Source organism: Alligator sinensis, unplaced genomic scaffold (assembly GCF_000455745.1).
Source record: "Alligator sinensis unplaced genomic scaffold, ASM45574v1 scaffold337_1, whole genome shotgun sequence".
NCBI lineage: Eukaryota > Metazoa > Chordata > Crocodylia > Alligatoridae > Alligator > Alligator sinensis.
Window position 1 is genome coordinate 3,396,719 of NW_005841927.1, and position 12,367 is coordinate 3,409,085.

The 12,367-nt window shown below is 55.9% G+C and overlaps 1 protein-coding gene across 1 annotated transcript in view; it reads left to right on the forward strand.

The window, feature by feature from the left end:
* TXLNA (taxilin alpha) overlaps positions 1-11,274 on the forward strand; it is a 15,724-nt gene extending 4,450 nt beyond the window's left edge. The window contains exons 2-10 of the mRNA XM_025198637.1: positions 1,058-1,435; positions 2,422-2,513; positions 4,261-4,431; positions 5,390-5,584; positions 6,248-6,367; positions 6,725-6,799; positions 7,739-7,831; positions 8,310-8,405; positions 8,792-11,274. Of these exons, the coding sequence (XP_025054422.1) occupies positions 1,058-1,435; positions 2,422-2,513; positions 4,261-4,431; positions 5,390-5,584; positions 6,248-6,367; positions 6,725-6,799; positions 7,739-7,831; positions 8,310-8,405; positions 8,792-9,127 (1,556 nt within the window). The 3' untranslated portion in view covers positions 9,128-11,274. The remainder of the gene's footprint in view (positions 1-1,057; positions 1,436-2,421; positions 2,514-4,260; positions 4,432-5,389; positions 5,585-6,247; positions 6,368-6,724; positions 6,800-7,738; positions 7,832-8,309; positions 8,406-8,791) is intronic.
* Positions 11,275-12,367: the final 1,093 nt, after the last annotated feature.

The window sequence follows — 12,367 nt, forward strand, 5'->3', positions numbered from 1 at the left end:
GGGGGCATCGTAGCTAACTCCCATTTCCCCGTGTCAGGGAGGGATTAGGGTCGGGTTTGTGCATCCTAGGACGTCCCGGACTACTGACTGCACGCCTGGGATACAGGGGGAGAAGGAGTCTCGTCCGGCTGTTGAGTGATTTTACTGTTATTGAGTTACTTATTGCTGAAAGCTCTGGGACCTTCTGCACAAAGCTCCCCGTCTGCTCCTCTGTCCAGTCGTGTGAGCTGCCCCCACCCCGAGATTAGGGTCGGGTTTGTGCATCCTAGGACGTCCCGGACTACTGACTGCACGCCTGGGATACAGGGGGAGAAGGAGTCTCGTCCGGCTGTTGAGTGATTTTACTGTTATTGAGTTACTTATTGCTGAAAGCTCTGGGACCTTCTGCACAAAGCTCCCCGTCTGCTCCTCTGTCCAGTCGTGTGAGCTGCCCCCACCCCGAGCCAGGGCATCTGCCCCTCTCTCAACGCGGTAAAAGTTACCCCTCCGCCCGGGGAAGCCCTGTCGAGTCAGCTCAGTGCTCGGTTGAATCGAGGCCTGCCTCTTGCTCCGATGGCTAGCAAATGCGGGATCTGATGAGTCACGTTAACTTAAAGCTGAAGATCCATTTGTCAACGGCTGCCAGTCCTCAGGAGATCTGGTCTGAGCTGTGTTGATGTCCGCTGTCAAGGCAGCACGTAGAGGCTGTCTCTGACCTATGTCCAATCCCAAATCATTAGTATTATTAAAATGTCACGCCGGGGGGCGTACATTACCAGGCTGTGCCTGCGAAGGAAAACCGCTGCTGCAGTTATTTCCATCAAGCAAGTGGAAGTTTTGCCACCGACAGATTTTGGCAGCCTGGTCATGCCACCAAGATGAAAAGAGGGTGGTGCATCTCTGCGGTCAGGGCAGCTGCATAGTGATACAGATGTTCCCCTGACGTCGGAACAAAGCGGCTGATGCAGCCGGAAGTGGAGCTGGCGCTGGGGAGGGCTGTTACGTGCTTAGGAAGCTCTTCCCCTTCTCTGCTTGTAGGGGGTTGGCAGAGGCATGCTCAGAGGATGGGGATTGTGAGGGTGGGTGTCACGTGCTTGTTCTCTTCTCCCATCTCCCGCAGCTTCTGGACAGGAGGAAGCAAAGGGCTCCCAGCCCGCCATCTGTGATGTCTCTGAGGAGCTGAGCAGGCAACTGGAGGACATCCTCAACACGTACTGCGTGGACGCCAGCCAGGAGGGCCCCGGGGATGAGGGGGGGCAGAACGAGCCTGCAGAGCCTGATGAGGCAGAGAAGTGCCGGAGCGAATCCCCACGCAACGGGGAGCAGGAGCCGGGCTGCCCGGAGATTAACGGGGAGAAGGAGGGCTTGAAGGGGCCCGAGGAGTTCCGGACCGGCGACGAGTGCGGGGAGCGGGACCAGAAACGGACCCAGGAGAAGAAGAAAGCCAAGGGGCTTGGTAGGGAGTCTGACCTCAGGGTCAGCCAGCCTAGGGGACAGGGCATTTCACCTCTGCTGGTTTAGCAGCTAAATCCAGGGGGACAGGGCTCCTACCCAGTCCCTGCATGATAGTATCCGTGTCTGTGTACACATCCCCTATGGTGAAGCCACAGACCAGTGCCAAGCCCTGCTAAAAATTCTGTGTTCCCTTAGTACCAGGGTGGATGTGTACAGCAGCGTGCACACAGAGACTGAAGCTTGTCCCCGTGCTTCCTGTAGGCGCCTGCTCTGTGCGATAAAAGGGTGCAGGTCAGATCCTAAAGACTGCCAATACTTCTTGCGCTTGATTATGCAAGTACAGTAAATTGCATTGTGTATATGTTGGCAATGAAAGAGATTTCTGGACATCCACCCAGACAGGATTAGCATGTAGAGCGAGTGTTCAGTTGCCTGTCTAATTTGCACCTACGTGGCATGACTCTGACATGGAGTTGTACATGAAATTGCCCGCTAAGCCTCTTTTCCCTGCCGTGGTTGGGGAGGGGGTGGTTAGAGAGTAGGCATGGATGTGGGAGTCCAGGACGTCTGGAGTTCTTTGCCCAGCTGCCCATGTGGTCTGTGTGCTACCTGCACCAGGTTACTTGTCCTGCCTTCTCACTGGGTCTCTGCTGATCTCCCTCACTGTTATATGAGCACCTCAGCTCTAACATAATTATCCTCACTAATCCTGTATGGATGGAGAGTGAAGGCACAAAGACTTAGTGGCTTGCCCTGGGTTACCCAGGAAGTTGGTGGTGCCTCAGGGAGTTTAACCCAGGTTTATTGAGTCCATTGTCCAAGAAGACCGCTTCAGCCACCGTCTTACAGTCACCCAAGGCACAAATGTCTTCGGGAAACCTTACTAGCTGCTTGCCTCAGGGCAGGGGTTCTGCTCGGGCTCCGCCTCTATGCCTTGGGACTGGGAGCTCTGTCTGAAATGGATTTTTGCTCTGTCCTGTGTTCCAGGCAAGGAGATCACACTGCTGATGCAGACACTGAACACACTGAGCACCCCGGAGGAGAAGCTGGCAGCACTGTGCAAGAAATACGCTGAACTGGTCAGTCCCCATAGCATCGCTCCCAGCCTCACTGCCAGCTTGATGGGGAGGAGACGGGCACCCGTCCTTACTCCCTCGGTCAAGAGGCGTGACCCACATGCATGCATGCAGTTATTTCCAGATCAAGCAGTGGCCTGGAGTCCTGGTGGCTCTTGCCTGCTAGGTTCAACAGTGCAACTGGGTCCCTGGTGAAGGCAGCTTGGTGTGTTCAGCTCTGTCTCCAGTGGTCACTGAGAGTCTGTGTTCAGTAGAGATGCAAGCAGAAATAGAGGAGCCTTTGGTATATCTGTACTGGGAGGATTTCAGAGCCCAGCCCCTGCAGCCAGCCTGGGGAATGTGGCCGTTATAAAGAGCCTTTTCTCTCCTTTCTTGCTGTGCTGCAGGGCACCGCTCCTTTCCTGGAGGTCGGAGCAGCTGGCTCCAGTGTTAAATGCTGCCTCTAGTGTAGATGAGGATGTGGGGGGTGTGGTGCAGCATTGTCTCCCTAGGCTGGGCCCCAGCCCCCATCTCTGGACTCAGCCTTGAGGGGTCTTGCCCTGAGCACCACTTGGGACTCCTCTTGGCACTGGTCCTTGTGGAGTGGCCCTGAGCCAGGCTGCTCCACATGACAGTTTATTGGAGGCCGGATGCTTCCCTTGGAATTGGTTCTCCTGTGATAGAAATAATTTATATTTAGGGGAAGGAATGTGGTCTGGGGACCCCCTGCTGGGGTCCAGGGCCTGAGGCACTGGAAGCCACAACAGCCAGGTCCAGTGGCTGTACCACATCCACAGACAAAGTCATTTGGTCTTTGTCCCTCAGTGAATGGCAGTGAGGATGTCCCCACTTTCCCCCCAACCCCTTGCAGGGTGCTTACCAGGCTTTGCTGACACTGTTTCAACTCCTGTGATGCTGCTGAGTGGCACTTGCTCTAGGATGTTTCAGGAGATGGGGAGAGAGCCCAGAGAAGCCAGCACACACAAGCTGCTGCTGGAGCAGCTGCACCTTGGCTCCCCTTGCTGCCTTGGTGCGGTTTGGATTAGTCCCCTTTGGAAATGGATTAAGCTAGCCCATACAAAGTCAGTGCAGGCCTCGGTGCCATGGTGAGCTAGCGCAGGTGAGCTGTCCTCACCGTGCAGACCTTGGCTATTTCACACTCCCCATATCAGCAGACCTTTGTGGCCTCTCATTCTCAGGACAGAAGGCAGCCAAGTGACCTGCAGTTCGGGAGGGGTGAGCCAGGCTCTTGTGGCCATGCAGCGTGTTGGTATCGGATCAGAGAGTAAAGCTCGGGAGCTTTTAGTGCCTTGCTTTTAGTGCTGCCTCCAAACTGTTATGGGGTGGTTCCCACTGCCTCCCCCAGCCTAGTTGTCTCTGTCCCAAATCACAGGGTCCTAAGCCACATGTTGTCTTTCCCTCTCTGACTCCAGTCCTGTGTTCCCAATGGTGAGGGATTGGGCAGTTTCCCATCCCCTTACAGGGGGGCAACCTGGCTCTGCTCACTGTACCTGTCCTCTTTGGCACAGCCTGGCCTGCTTTGCCCTGCCCATGCAGAGTTCAGCGTGTTGGACCCTGCTGTTACAGGGAATGGGGTAGGAGGAATGATGCATTTCCCGAGCCTTTATCACTCCTGCAGGGGATGGTTGTGCCATGACACTGCTGGTTTTCCTCTGGAGAATAGTTTTCCTGGGGGCCTGGCAGGCCTCCCTGGGGCATGACCATCGTCTGTTTGGCTTCACCTCTCCCTCTGTGCCTCTCTTCTTGGCAGCTGGAGGAGCACCGCAACTCCCAGAGGCAGATGAGGGTCCTGCAGAAGAAGCAGACGCTGCACATACAAGAGAAGGACCACCTGAGGAGTGAGCACAGCAAAGCCATCCTGGCCCGCAGCAAGCTGGAGAGCCTGTGCCGGGAGCTCCAGAGGCACAACCGCACACTCAAGGCAAGTGCCTGCTCCTTCCCACCCTGTGGAGATCATGTGGGTCATCTCAGCTCATTAGATCAATGGGCTGACCTCATTGGGTGAAGGCACGAGCTGATCAGAGAACGGTGCTGTGCGTGCCAGCCTATGCATGCTGTTTACCCAGCCTTGTGCCGTTTCTATTCCGGCATAGCAGGCAGGAGATTGGGGTTTCATCACATCCAGCAGGACTGTGAGGTGGTCTGGACCAGTGGGTGCTATGATAGATTGGAGTAGGGGTGGCCAATCCACAGTAAGTGCTATGGACAGTTTCGGTGCATGACACAGCAGATCCAGAGGGACAGGGAGCAGAAAGAATGCCAGACTGGGCAGGGGACAGAAATCAGAGCAGTAGATCAGGCAGGGAAAGGAGATTGAAGTGGCACTCGGGGATGTGGGGGATGCAGGGCTTACCTTGTATGTCTGTTAGAAAAGCCCTGCTGGGCTACAGCATTGCAGCTGGAGGTGGGCAGATATACCTGGCACAAGCTCTCTTAGACAAAAGCAGGAGAAGGGAGCCTGGAATAGCAGTCATGGACTGGGGACTACCAGGCCGTAGTCAGTACCTTGTGGTTGCTGCCTGTGGGCAGTATAACCTATATGAGACCCTCTGGGGGCAGCCCCATCTCTGCACAGCCTGCCGATAGATATCACTCAGAGATGCAGCCTTGTCTTCCCTGTGGCCAAACCTTCCCAGAGCCAAGGCAGTTATGAGGGCCGGGTCTGACTGGTCCAGCTTGCCTGAGCCTTGTTTCAGGTGGACATTTTGTTGGAGAGATGTAGGGAAGGGATGCCAGGCCAGGCTGGGCAGGCAGCAGTGGGGAAGGTGGGGTGGGCTTTGTGGTTGGCCTGGGCAGGGGGTTGGGGTAAGCTGCAGGGTGTACAGTCGGCCCCCGTGCGTTGCCAGAGGGTTTTGACACTGATCCCTCTGCACCGGTAGGAGGAAGGGGTGCAGCGTGCACGGGAGGAAGAGGAGAAGCGCAAGGAGGTGACATCCCACTTCCAGGTGACACTGAACGACATCCAGCTGCAGATGGAGCAGCACAACGAGCGGAACTCCAAGCTGCGCCAGGAGAACATGGAGCTGGCTGAGCGGCTAAAGAAGCTCATTGAGCAGTACGAGCTGCGGGAGGAGGTGGGTGTAGTTCCAGGGGTGGCCTGGGGCACCCCCCACCCCACAACACAAGGGCTGTTTTCCTGAAGGTTGAGAGAGGACTGTTTTGTGCTGTGATAGCTCCACTCAAATACTGTGCTGGCAGCACAGACCTCTAAACCCCTTAGCCCCTCCCCAGGCCACTTCTTCCAGTGCTTGTTCAGCCTGTGTCTGTTGCTTCCTTTTGCCCTTCTCCCTTTCCTCTGCCCTTCCTGCCCTGGGACATAGATATATCCGTGGCGGTGGAAAGCTGTTCAACAGCCTGTGTCTTTGCTTTGTTTGGTGCTGTGAGCCCAGGGGGTCCATTAGAGCATAACCATTTCTCACAGCTGCCCTAACCAGGGCAGCAGTTCCATCCCCTTGGGATCAGTGCAGTGTAACTTAAGCCATAAGGTTGCTGCTCCGCTGTATGAACAAGGAATGTGAGGCACAGGGAACTGAAGCAGCTTCCCCCATGCAGCAAGCCAGCGGTTGCAGGAGTATGAGAACAGGGAGTTCTGTCTCCCAGCTGCTGGAAGTTGTTCCAGTGTGAGCTCCCTCCCTCGCTGAGTCAGGGGGCTGAAGGATCCTCAGTTCCCTGCACACTGTGTAGCTGGTAGCATGCTCGGGGAGTGCGGAAGTGACAGCTGTGTGTTCCCCTTGTAGCACATTGATAAAGTGTTCAAACACAAGGACCTGCAGCAGCAGCTGGTGGACGCCAAGCTCCAGCAGGCCCAGGAGATGCTGAAGGAGGCAGAGGAGAGACACCAGCGGGAGAAGGACTTTGTAAGTGCTGGCCTTTGCCACCTCGTGTAGCGAGCTGCATGGAATCATTCGGCTGATGCTTTTCTGAGACTGTTTGGCCTGCTGGAAAGTAGGTTAGCCTGGCTGGGTTCAACCAGGGTGTCCTGGCCCGGAATCCTCTGCAAGGGATGGTCCCTCTGCCACTTTGGAGGAGGTTGTTCCAAGCAAGGGAAGTCCAGGTGTGTGCTTCGAAGCTGGGGTCAGGCCCAGCTCCTGTACTTGCAGAGGTGACAGGATTTTGGGCCAGCTGACCCTGGAGACTCTGGGATGGGCCCACACCTTCCCTAGAGCCTGGGAGCTGGGAAGTGAACATCTCTTGTCTCCTTTGCTCTCTTCCAGCTGCTGAAAGAGGCTGTGGAGTCGCAGCGAATGTGTGAACTGATGAAGCAGCAGGAAACCCACCTCAAGCAGCAGGTGAGGTACCGCGACCCAGGCTCCCTAACTCTTCTTGTTCCCTCCATCTTGCACCAAGGAGATGGAAGGAAACCCCTCTCCACAAAAAGGGAGAGGGGGCCAGGGTGTCTGCCTGGGCATGTCAGTCTGGCAGGCCTGTATCAGTGCAAGAGGCATTGTACGCGATGAGCCTCTCTCCCTAGGCCCTTTGTTTCTACTTCCTTGAAATAGGGCAGAGGCCTCTGTTTTATGTATTTATTTAGTAGATTCACTTCCCAAAAAGAGGCTTTGGGCAGCTTATAGTACAAGAAAGATGGATGGGACTTTTCTTTTTCAAACCCTTCAAACTGTTACTTGTGTGGGCATTACACTTCCTCAGTGGAGGGTGAGGGGGCTGCTCACGTGCTAGAGGCGTGGTTCACAACCGTTTTTTAGACTCAAGGCTCCTCTACAATAGACTTGAGGCCCCTCCACAGCTTCTGTGAACTGAGCAGCACTCCATCTCCAGTCCTTATTTGTTACAGTGCTGACTTACTTGCGGAGGGCCCAGGCAGGGACTGAGCCTGGGCCTGCACTTACCTGCTTATCTTGTCATACCTCATGACACCCTTCAAAGAATCATGTGGCACCCCAGGAGGTCCTGGGCCCTAGGTTGAGAATCAGTATATTAGTTAGCCAGTGGAAGCTGAGGGCACGCAGCACCCTTGCAGGATTAGTTCCAGAGGGGAAAAGGAAGGCTTGTCCTCCCTCCAGCTTGGGGCACCAGACGCAAGAGGTCAGTGCTCTAAGTCTCACCTCAGAGACCTGGGCTGTGCTGGGGCTAGAACCAGATCCCAAGAGAGTTGCTTGACTTCTCATCTGTAATCCAGCCCCTCCCAGGTTGGGATGTGAACAGGGAAGGTCCAGCTGGGGGGGAAGCCCTGGTCAGTGGTGCCAAGCTGTGACACTCTCTCCCCACAGTTGGCCCTCTACACTGAGAAGTTTGAGGAGTTCCAGAACACGCTTTCTAAAAGCAGCGAGGTGTTCACCACGTTCAAACAGGAGATGGAGAAGGTACGTAACTGCGTCCCTCTACTAGAGCAGTGGTTGAAGAGCCTCTGTATGCAGGATCCGCTGCCTGCTCCCATCCCCCAGGGTTCCCAGCTCTTTGTAGAGTAACATGGATGGAGTTGGCTGCCCTTAGCAGGAAGACCAGGCTCTCTCGACTGCAGGGTAGTTGGTCTAGGCATAGCAGGAACAGACAGCCTCTGTATTAGAGGCTTTCCAGGGTCAGGAGAGGATGGAGCTGAAGCTGGGATCGGCTCAGCCCATCTCCTGTGTTGTTTGGGACTTGGTCCCTGCTGGTGACACTGACCACTGCATGTAGAGGAGAGAGCTAAAGGTAGAAGAATGTACCGGAACAACATCCTGTGACCACCTAGGACGTTGGCATCCAGCACTGTATTCTGGGAAGGCAGGTGCCCTAGAAGTGATCACATGCTTGCCCACTTCACCACCTGCCTTTCTGCCTTCTCTTACTGTGACTCAATAGATGACTAAGAAGATCAAGAAGCTGGAGAAAGAGACCACCATGTACCGATCTCGCTGGGAGAGCAGCAACAAGGCTCTGCTGGAGATGGCTGAAGAGGTATGTGGGGACCATGCTGCGTTCTGCATTCTGTGTGGCGTGAATCCAGGGCCTTGGGGGAGGCTGCTTGTCATTGTCTGTGTTCAGGCCAGAGGGGAGGACCTGGAGTATGGCTCCCAGCCATGTCAGACCTGCTGGGTCCTCAGGGCCATTGTTTTCCCTCTGCACACAGGGAAGCCAGGGTTAGTGACTCAGTGCTACAAGGCACTTGGCTGAGAGTGGCATGGGGCTGTGCAGCTGCTTCAGTCCCATAGGGGCAGGTGGCACTGATGGCCTGTGGGTGTCAGGGTCTCTGAGCACTCAAGGTTCCCCTTGCCATCTCCACTCCCCTCCTGGCCTAAGCATTGTGCTCCCACAGCTTCAGGGGCTGTCGTCTCTCCATGCAGAAAACCCTTCGGGACAAGGAGCTGGAAGGGCTGCAGGTGAAAATACAGCGTCTAGAGAAGCTGTGCCGAGCCCTCCAGACCGAGCGCAACGACCTGAACAAGAAGGTGCAGGACCTGTGTGCCCACACGCCCCAGGCTGAGGTAGAGATGCCAGAACCCCTGAAGGATCCATCTCGGGACAGCTCAGCTGAGCCGGCACCTGGGGGCCTAGCTGAGGATTGCCTTCCTCCCGTGAAGCCGCCGCACAGCACAGACCCGGCAGAGAACCCCGGGGAACTGAGCATAGGAGCTTTGGGCCAGACGGGGACTGAGGAGTGCACTCACTGTGCCAACTGAGCCCTTCATCTGGCAGGTGGAGGTGGAGGTGGGGGAAGGGAGGGGACCATGAATGTTTCACAGACTGATCCAATGTCCTTCCCTTGGGCCCTGGGCTGGGGCGAGAGCCCGGCCTTTGCGGGGCTTCAAGATTTTCCAGTTTAGGCTTTTGGAGTATTTTTAATATATATCTAACGTATAAAACTGTGCAGGGTAACACACTTTTATATACGGATCTATATAAACTAGATTGACCCACATCCCCGCGTGTGCGTGGCTGTCTGGTATGCAGAGACTCCGCTCATCGGCCACTTCCCAAAAAGACCTTGTCACGGGGAGGGGGCTACAGGCTCCTTCAAGAGCTGGCGTAGCCCAGGAGATGAGATGCACAAATGTCCCCAGTCCCCCACCTTGGCCCCAGTTTGTCTCATCCAGGTGGTTGGAAATGTCCATAGTGCCACCTGCAGTGGCAGTGCTTTTAACACTAAAGCAGAGGTGGGGAGGATTGGAGTGGTCCCTAACTTTGGATTCTCCTTTTCTTCCTAATTTAAAACCAGCCTGGCTGTGGGCAGGGCACTGGCAGGACTGGGGCTGCTGGGATTGGCTTGCCTGTTTTCTTCCCTGGCAAGCAGCTGTGTCTCTGCATTGTAGTCGGGTTGGAAGGAGGACAGAATTGATCTGTGGAAGGAACCAGGGAAGCCGTGGGTGGCCTGGGCTTCCCAGAACCCCCCCGGCCAGGCCCTTGCTATTCCCAGTGTCTCAATAGCCTTATCATTCACAGTTGCCTCTATGCTATACGCACACACGTACAAGTGTATTAAACAGTTAATCCAAAGGTCTGCTTCCCATGTGTTTGCACAAGAGTGTCTGAGGGGTGTGTGAGGGAGCAGGTCGGTCTCCCATTTGGTCTGAATTGCTCTTCCTTGTGGAAGGACCAAACCCCTTGGTGTTGAGCTGGAAGTGAGGTGGGTTTTCAAAGCAGGGGGCCATGAAGAGGAAACCTCAGCCTCCCTGCTCCTGCCGCAGCATGCCTGGGATCATCATGGATGTACCCTGGACTGAGCTGGGAGCTGTCTGCATGGACCTTCCGCTGGCTGGGCCAAGCTGGTGCCCTGCTGCTAGGGCAGGCTCTTTTACTTCAGACAGCCCCTCTGCAAGCGGCCTGCCCCAGACATCCACGCCGTCATCTGTCTGTCTGAGCGACCACTGCTCTGCACTGGAGGACTCCCCGTGGGGACGGCACCCCGCCATCTCCCTTCAGGATGGGTGGGCTGTGAGATGCTCCATCCAGCCCGCACGTGCAGAGAATCCCTGATGTGGGCAAATCTCATCACCAACATCAGCCTTTCCTAAGCAAGGGCTCAAGGGATTGCCTCAGTTGCCTGTGGCTCTAGACTTCCCTCCTTTCCAGCACAGACCTCTGCCTCTGCCGTGCTCTGCAGGCTCAAACATTTTAGCTCGCAACATACTTCTGCATCATCCTTTGACCAGCACAGCTCTCCAGGGTGTCTCCGTGGACCTGTTTGCTGGAAGAGCTCTGATTCTTCTTTCCCTCTTCCATATTTCTCTTGGGGACATTGGCTCTTCTAGTAGTTTCTCCCTAGATACCTGCATGGGACCCGTGTGAACCATTGGTGTCGCTGCTGTCCAGATCAGCCAGTGGGAGGTGCTGCCGAGTGCCAGTCTGAGCACCAGCTGCCTGGTACGACACTGCCCTTTGCGGCTGGCTCGGGTTTCAAGTGGAAGCAGGGCTGAACAAGCCAAAATCTTCCTGGTCTTCACGGAGCAGGAATCCTGCATCTGCCCATCACCCAGGGGCTCTCCCTTGAGCAGTGCAACACCTCATTCTCCACAGAGCTCGGCTTTGGTTTTGTCTCCTGCTTCCCTTGCTTTGGCCACTGCTGCTTTCTGCGCAGGGAGGTCTCTGCCTCTCAGCACAAACTGGGACTTGCTGAGCCAGAGAATGTATTGCGGCCTGCTGGGACCATGCCTCATTTCCGCAAGGCTCATTAAGCAGAAGGCCTGCAAGCTGCATCCTGACCCCCTTCCAGCTCTTGCTTTGTGAAAACTCTTACAAATGCCCCAGCTCTTTTTGCTCTTACAAAATGCCCCGTCTCCGGGGCCTGTTGTATGTGTCTTCATAGCTAATAGAAACGCAATGCAAACAGTGTGATGATGTGTCTGCACTTTCTTTTCCCCCTTCCCTGCCCTGCCTGGCGCCAAATGGCGAGATATGCCCTCTGTCCTCTTGAGAGAGAAGGATGTTTTCCTGGTTACGGTGAGCCCCATGGTGCTGGCTTCCCCTGCAGCCACCTGGGGACGGCAGGGAGAGGCAATGCCGTGGTGTCGGTGGAGCTGCCTGGGGGCTCCTACGCTGTCCTCCCAGCACAAGGAGCCAGGTGGCCAGTTGGGAGGAAAGGCGGGTGACCTGGGAGCCAGTTCTGAGCACGTGTGTGTTCAAGAAACTGGAGTAAGTCTCACCAGCAAGCGGCAGAGGCAGTTTTGCCAGCATTAGCGGTGTCCATGCCAGCGGGGCTCGTCATACCCGCACTGGTGAGCTTGTGGCCCTAAGCAGCAGGGGTGGAGCTGCCTTCCCGTAGGCCTGGCTGGGACCTTCCTTCTCTTTCCCAAATGGGCCCCAACTCTGACCCCACATCCCTCCTTCCCCTCGTGCTCGTCGCTGGGGGGCAGTTTTGAGGGTACCCTCTGGTGATGTCTCACCGCAGCCAAGCCTGACGTGGCCGAGATCTCTGAAGTGGTCTTCCTGAAACTGGGCTTGCTCTGTGCGCTGGGGCCAGGTCCTGGCAAAAGCCACTGCCCCAGGCAGAAGCTGCAGCATACCCCCTGAAGGCGGCAGGAGAGCTACATGCATCGATTCCCACAAACCCAGTAAAGGGGGAATGCGCTGTACGTGGAAATGCACCTGCTCCCTGCGCTGGTTGTGCACAGAGGAGTTAACGCCCCAGGCCACGCATCTGAAGGGCACTGGCTGCTTAACGCTGAATCGGGAATAGCTTTTGGGAGCCCAAAGGGCCAGCTACTCTTAGTGAAGGTAAGTGATGTCTTCAGCCCTGCCCGTCTGGGGGTCCCTGCTTGCTCCGTATGACCCCTTCTGCTGAGCACCCTGAGACTGATCCTGCTCAGGGCAGCAGCTTGCAGTAATGATCGCTCTAAAGGGTGTCTCCGGCCCCTGAGAAAAGGGCTGCAAGAGCAGAGGAGGCAGCCGGTTTAGACTGGATATGGCGTCTTTGAGGGTCAGCA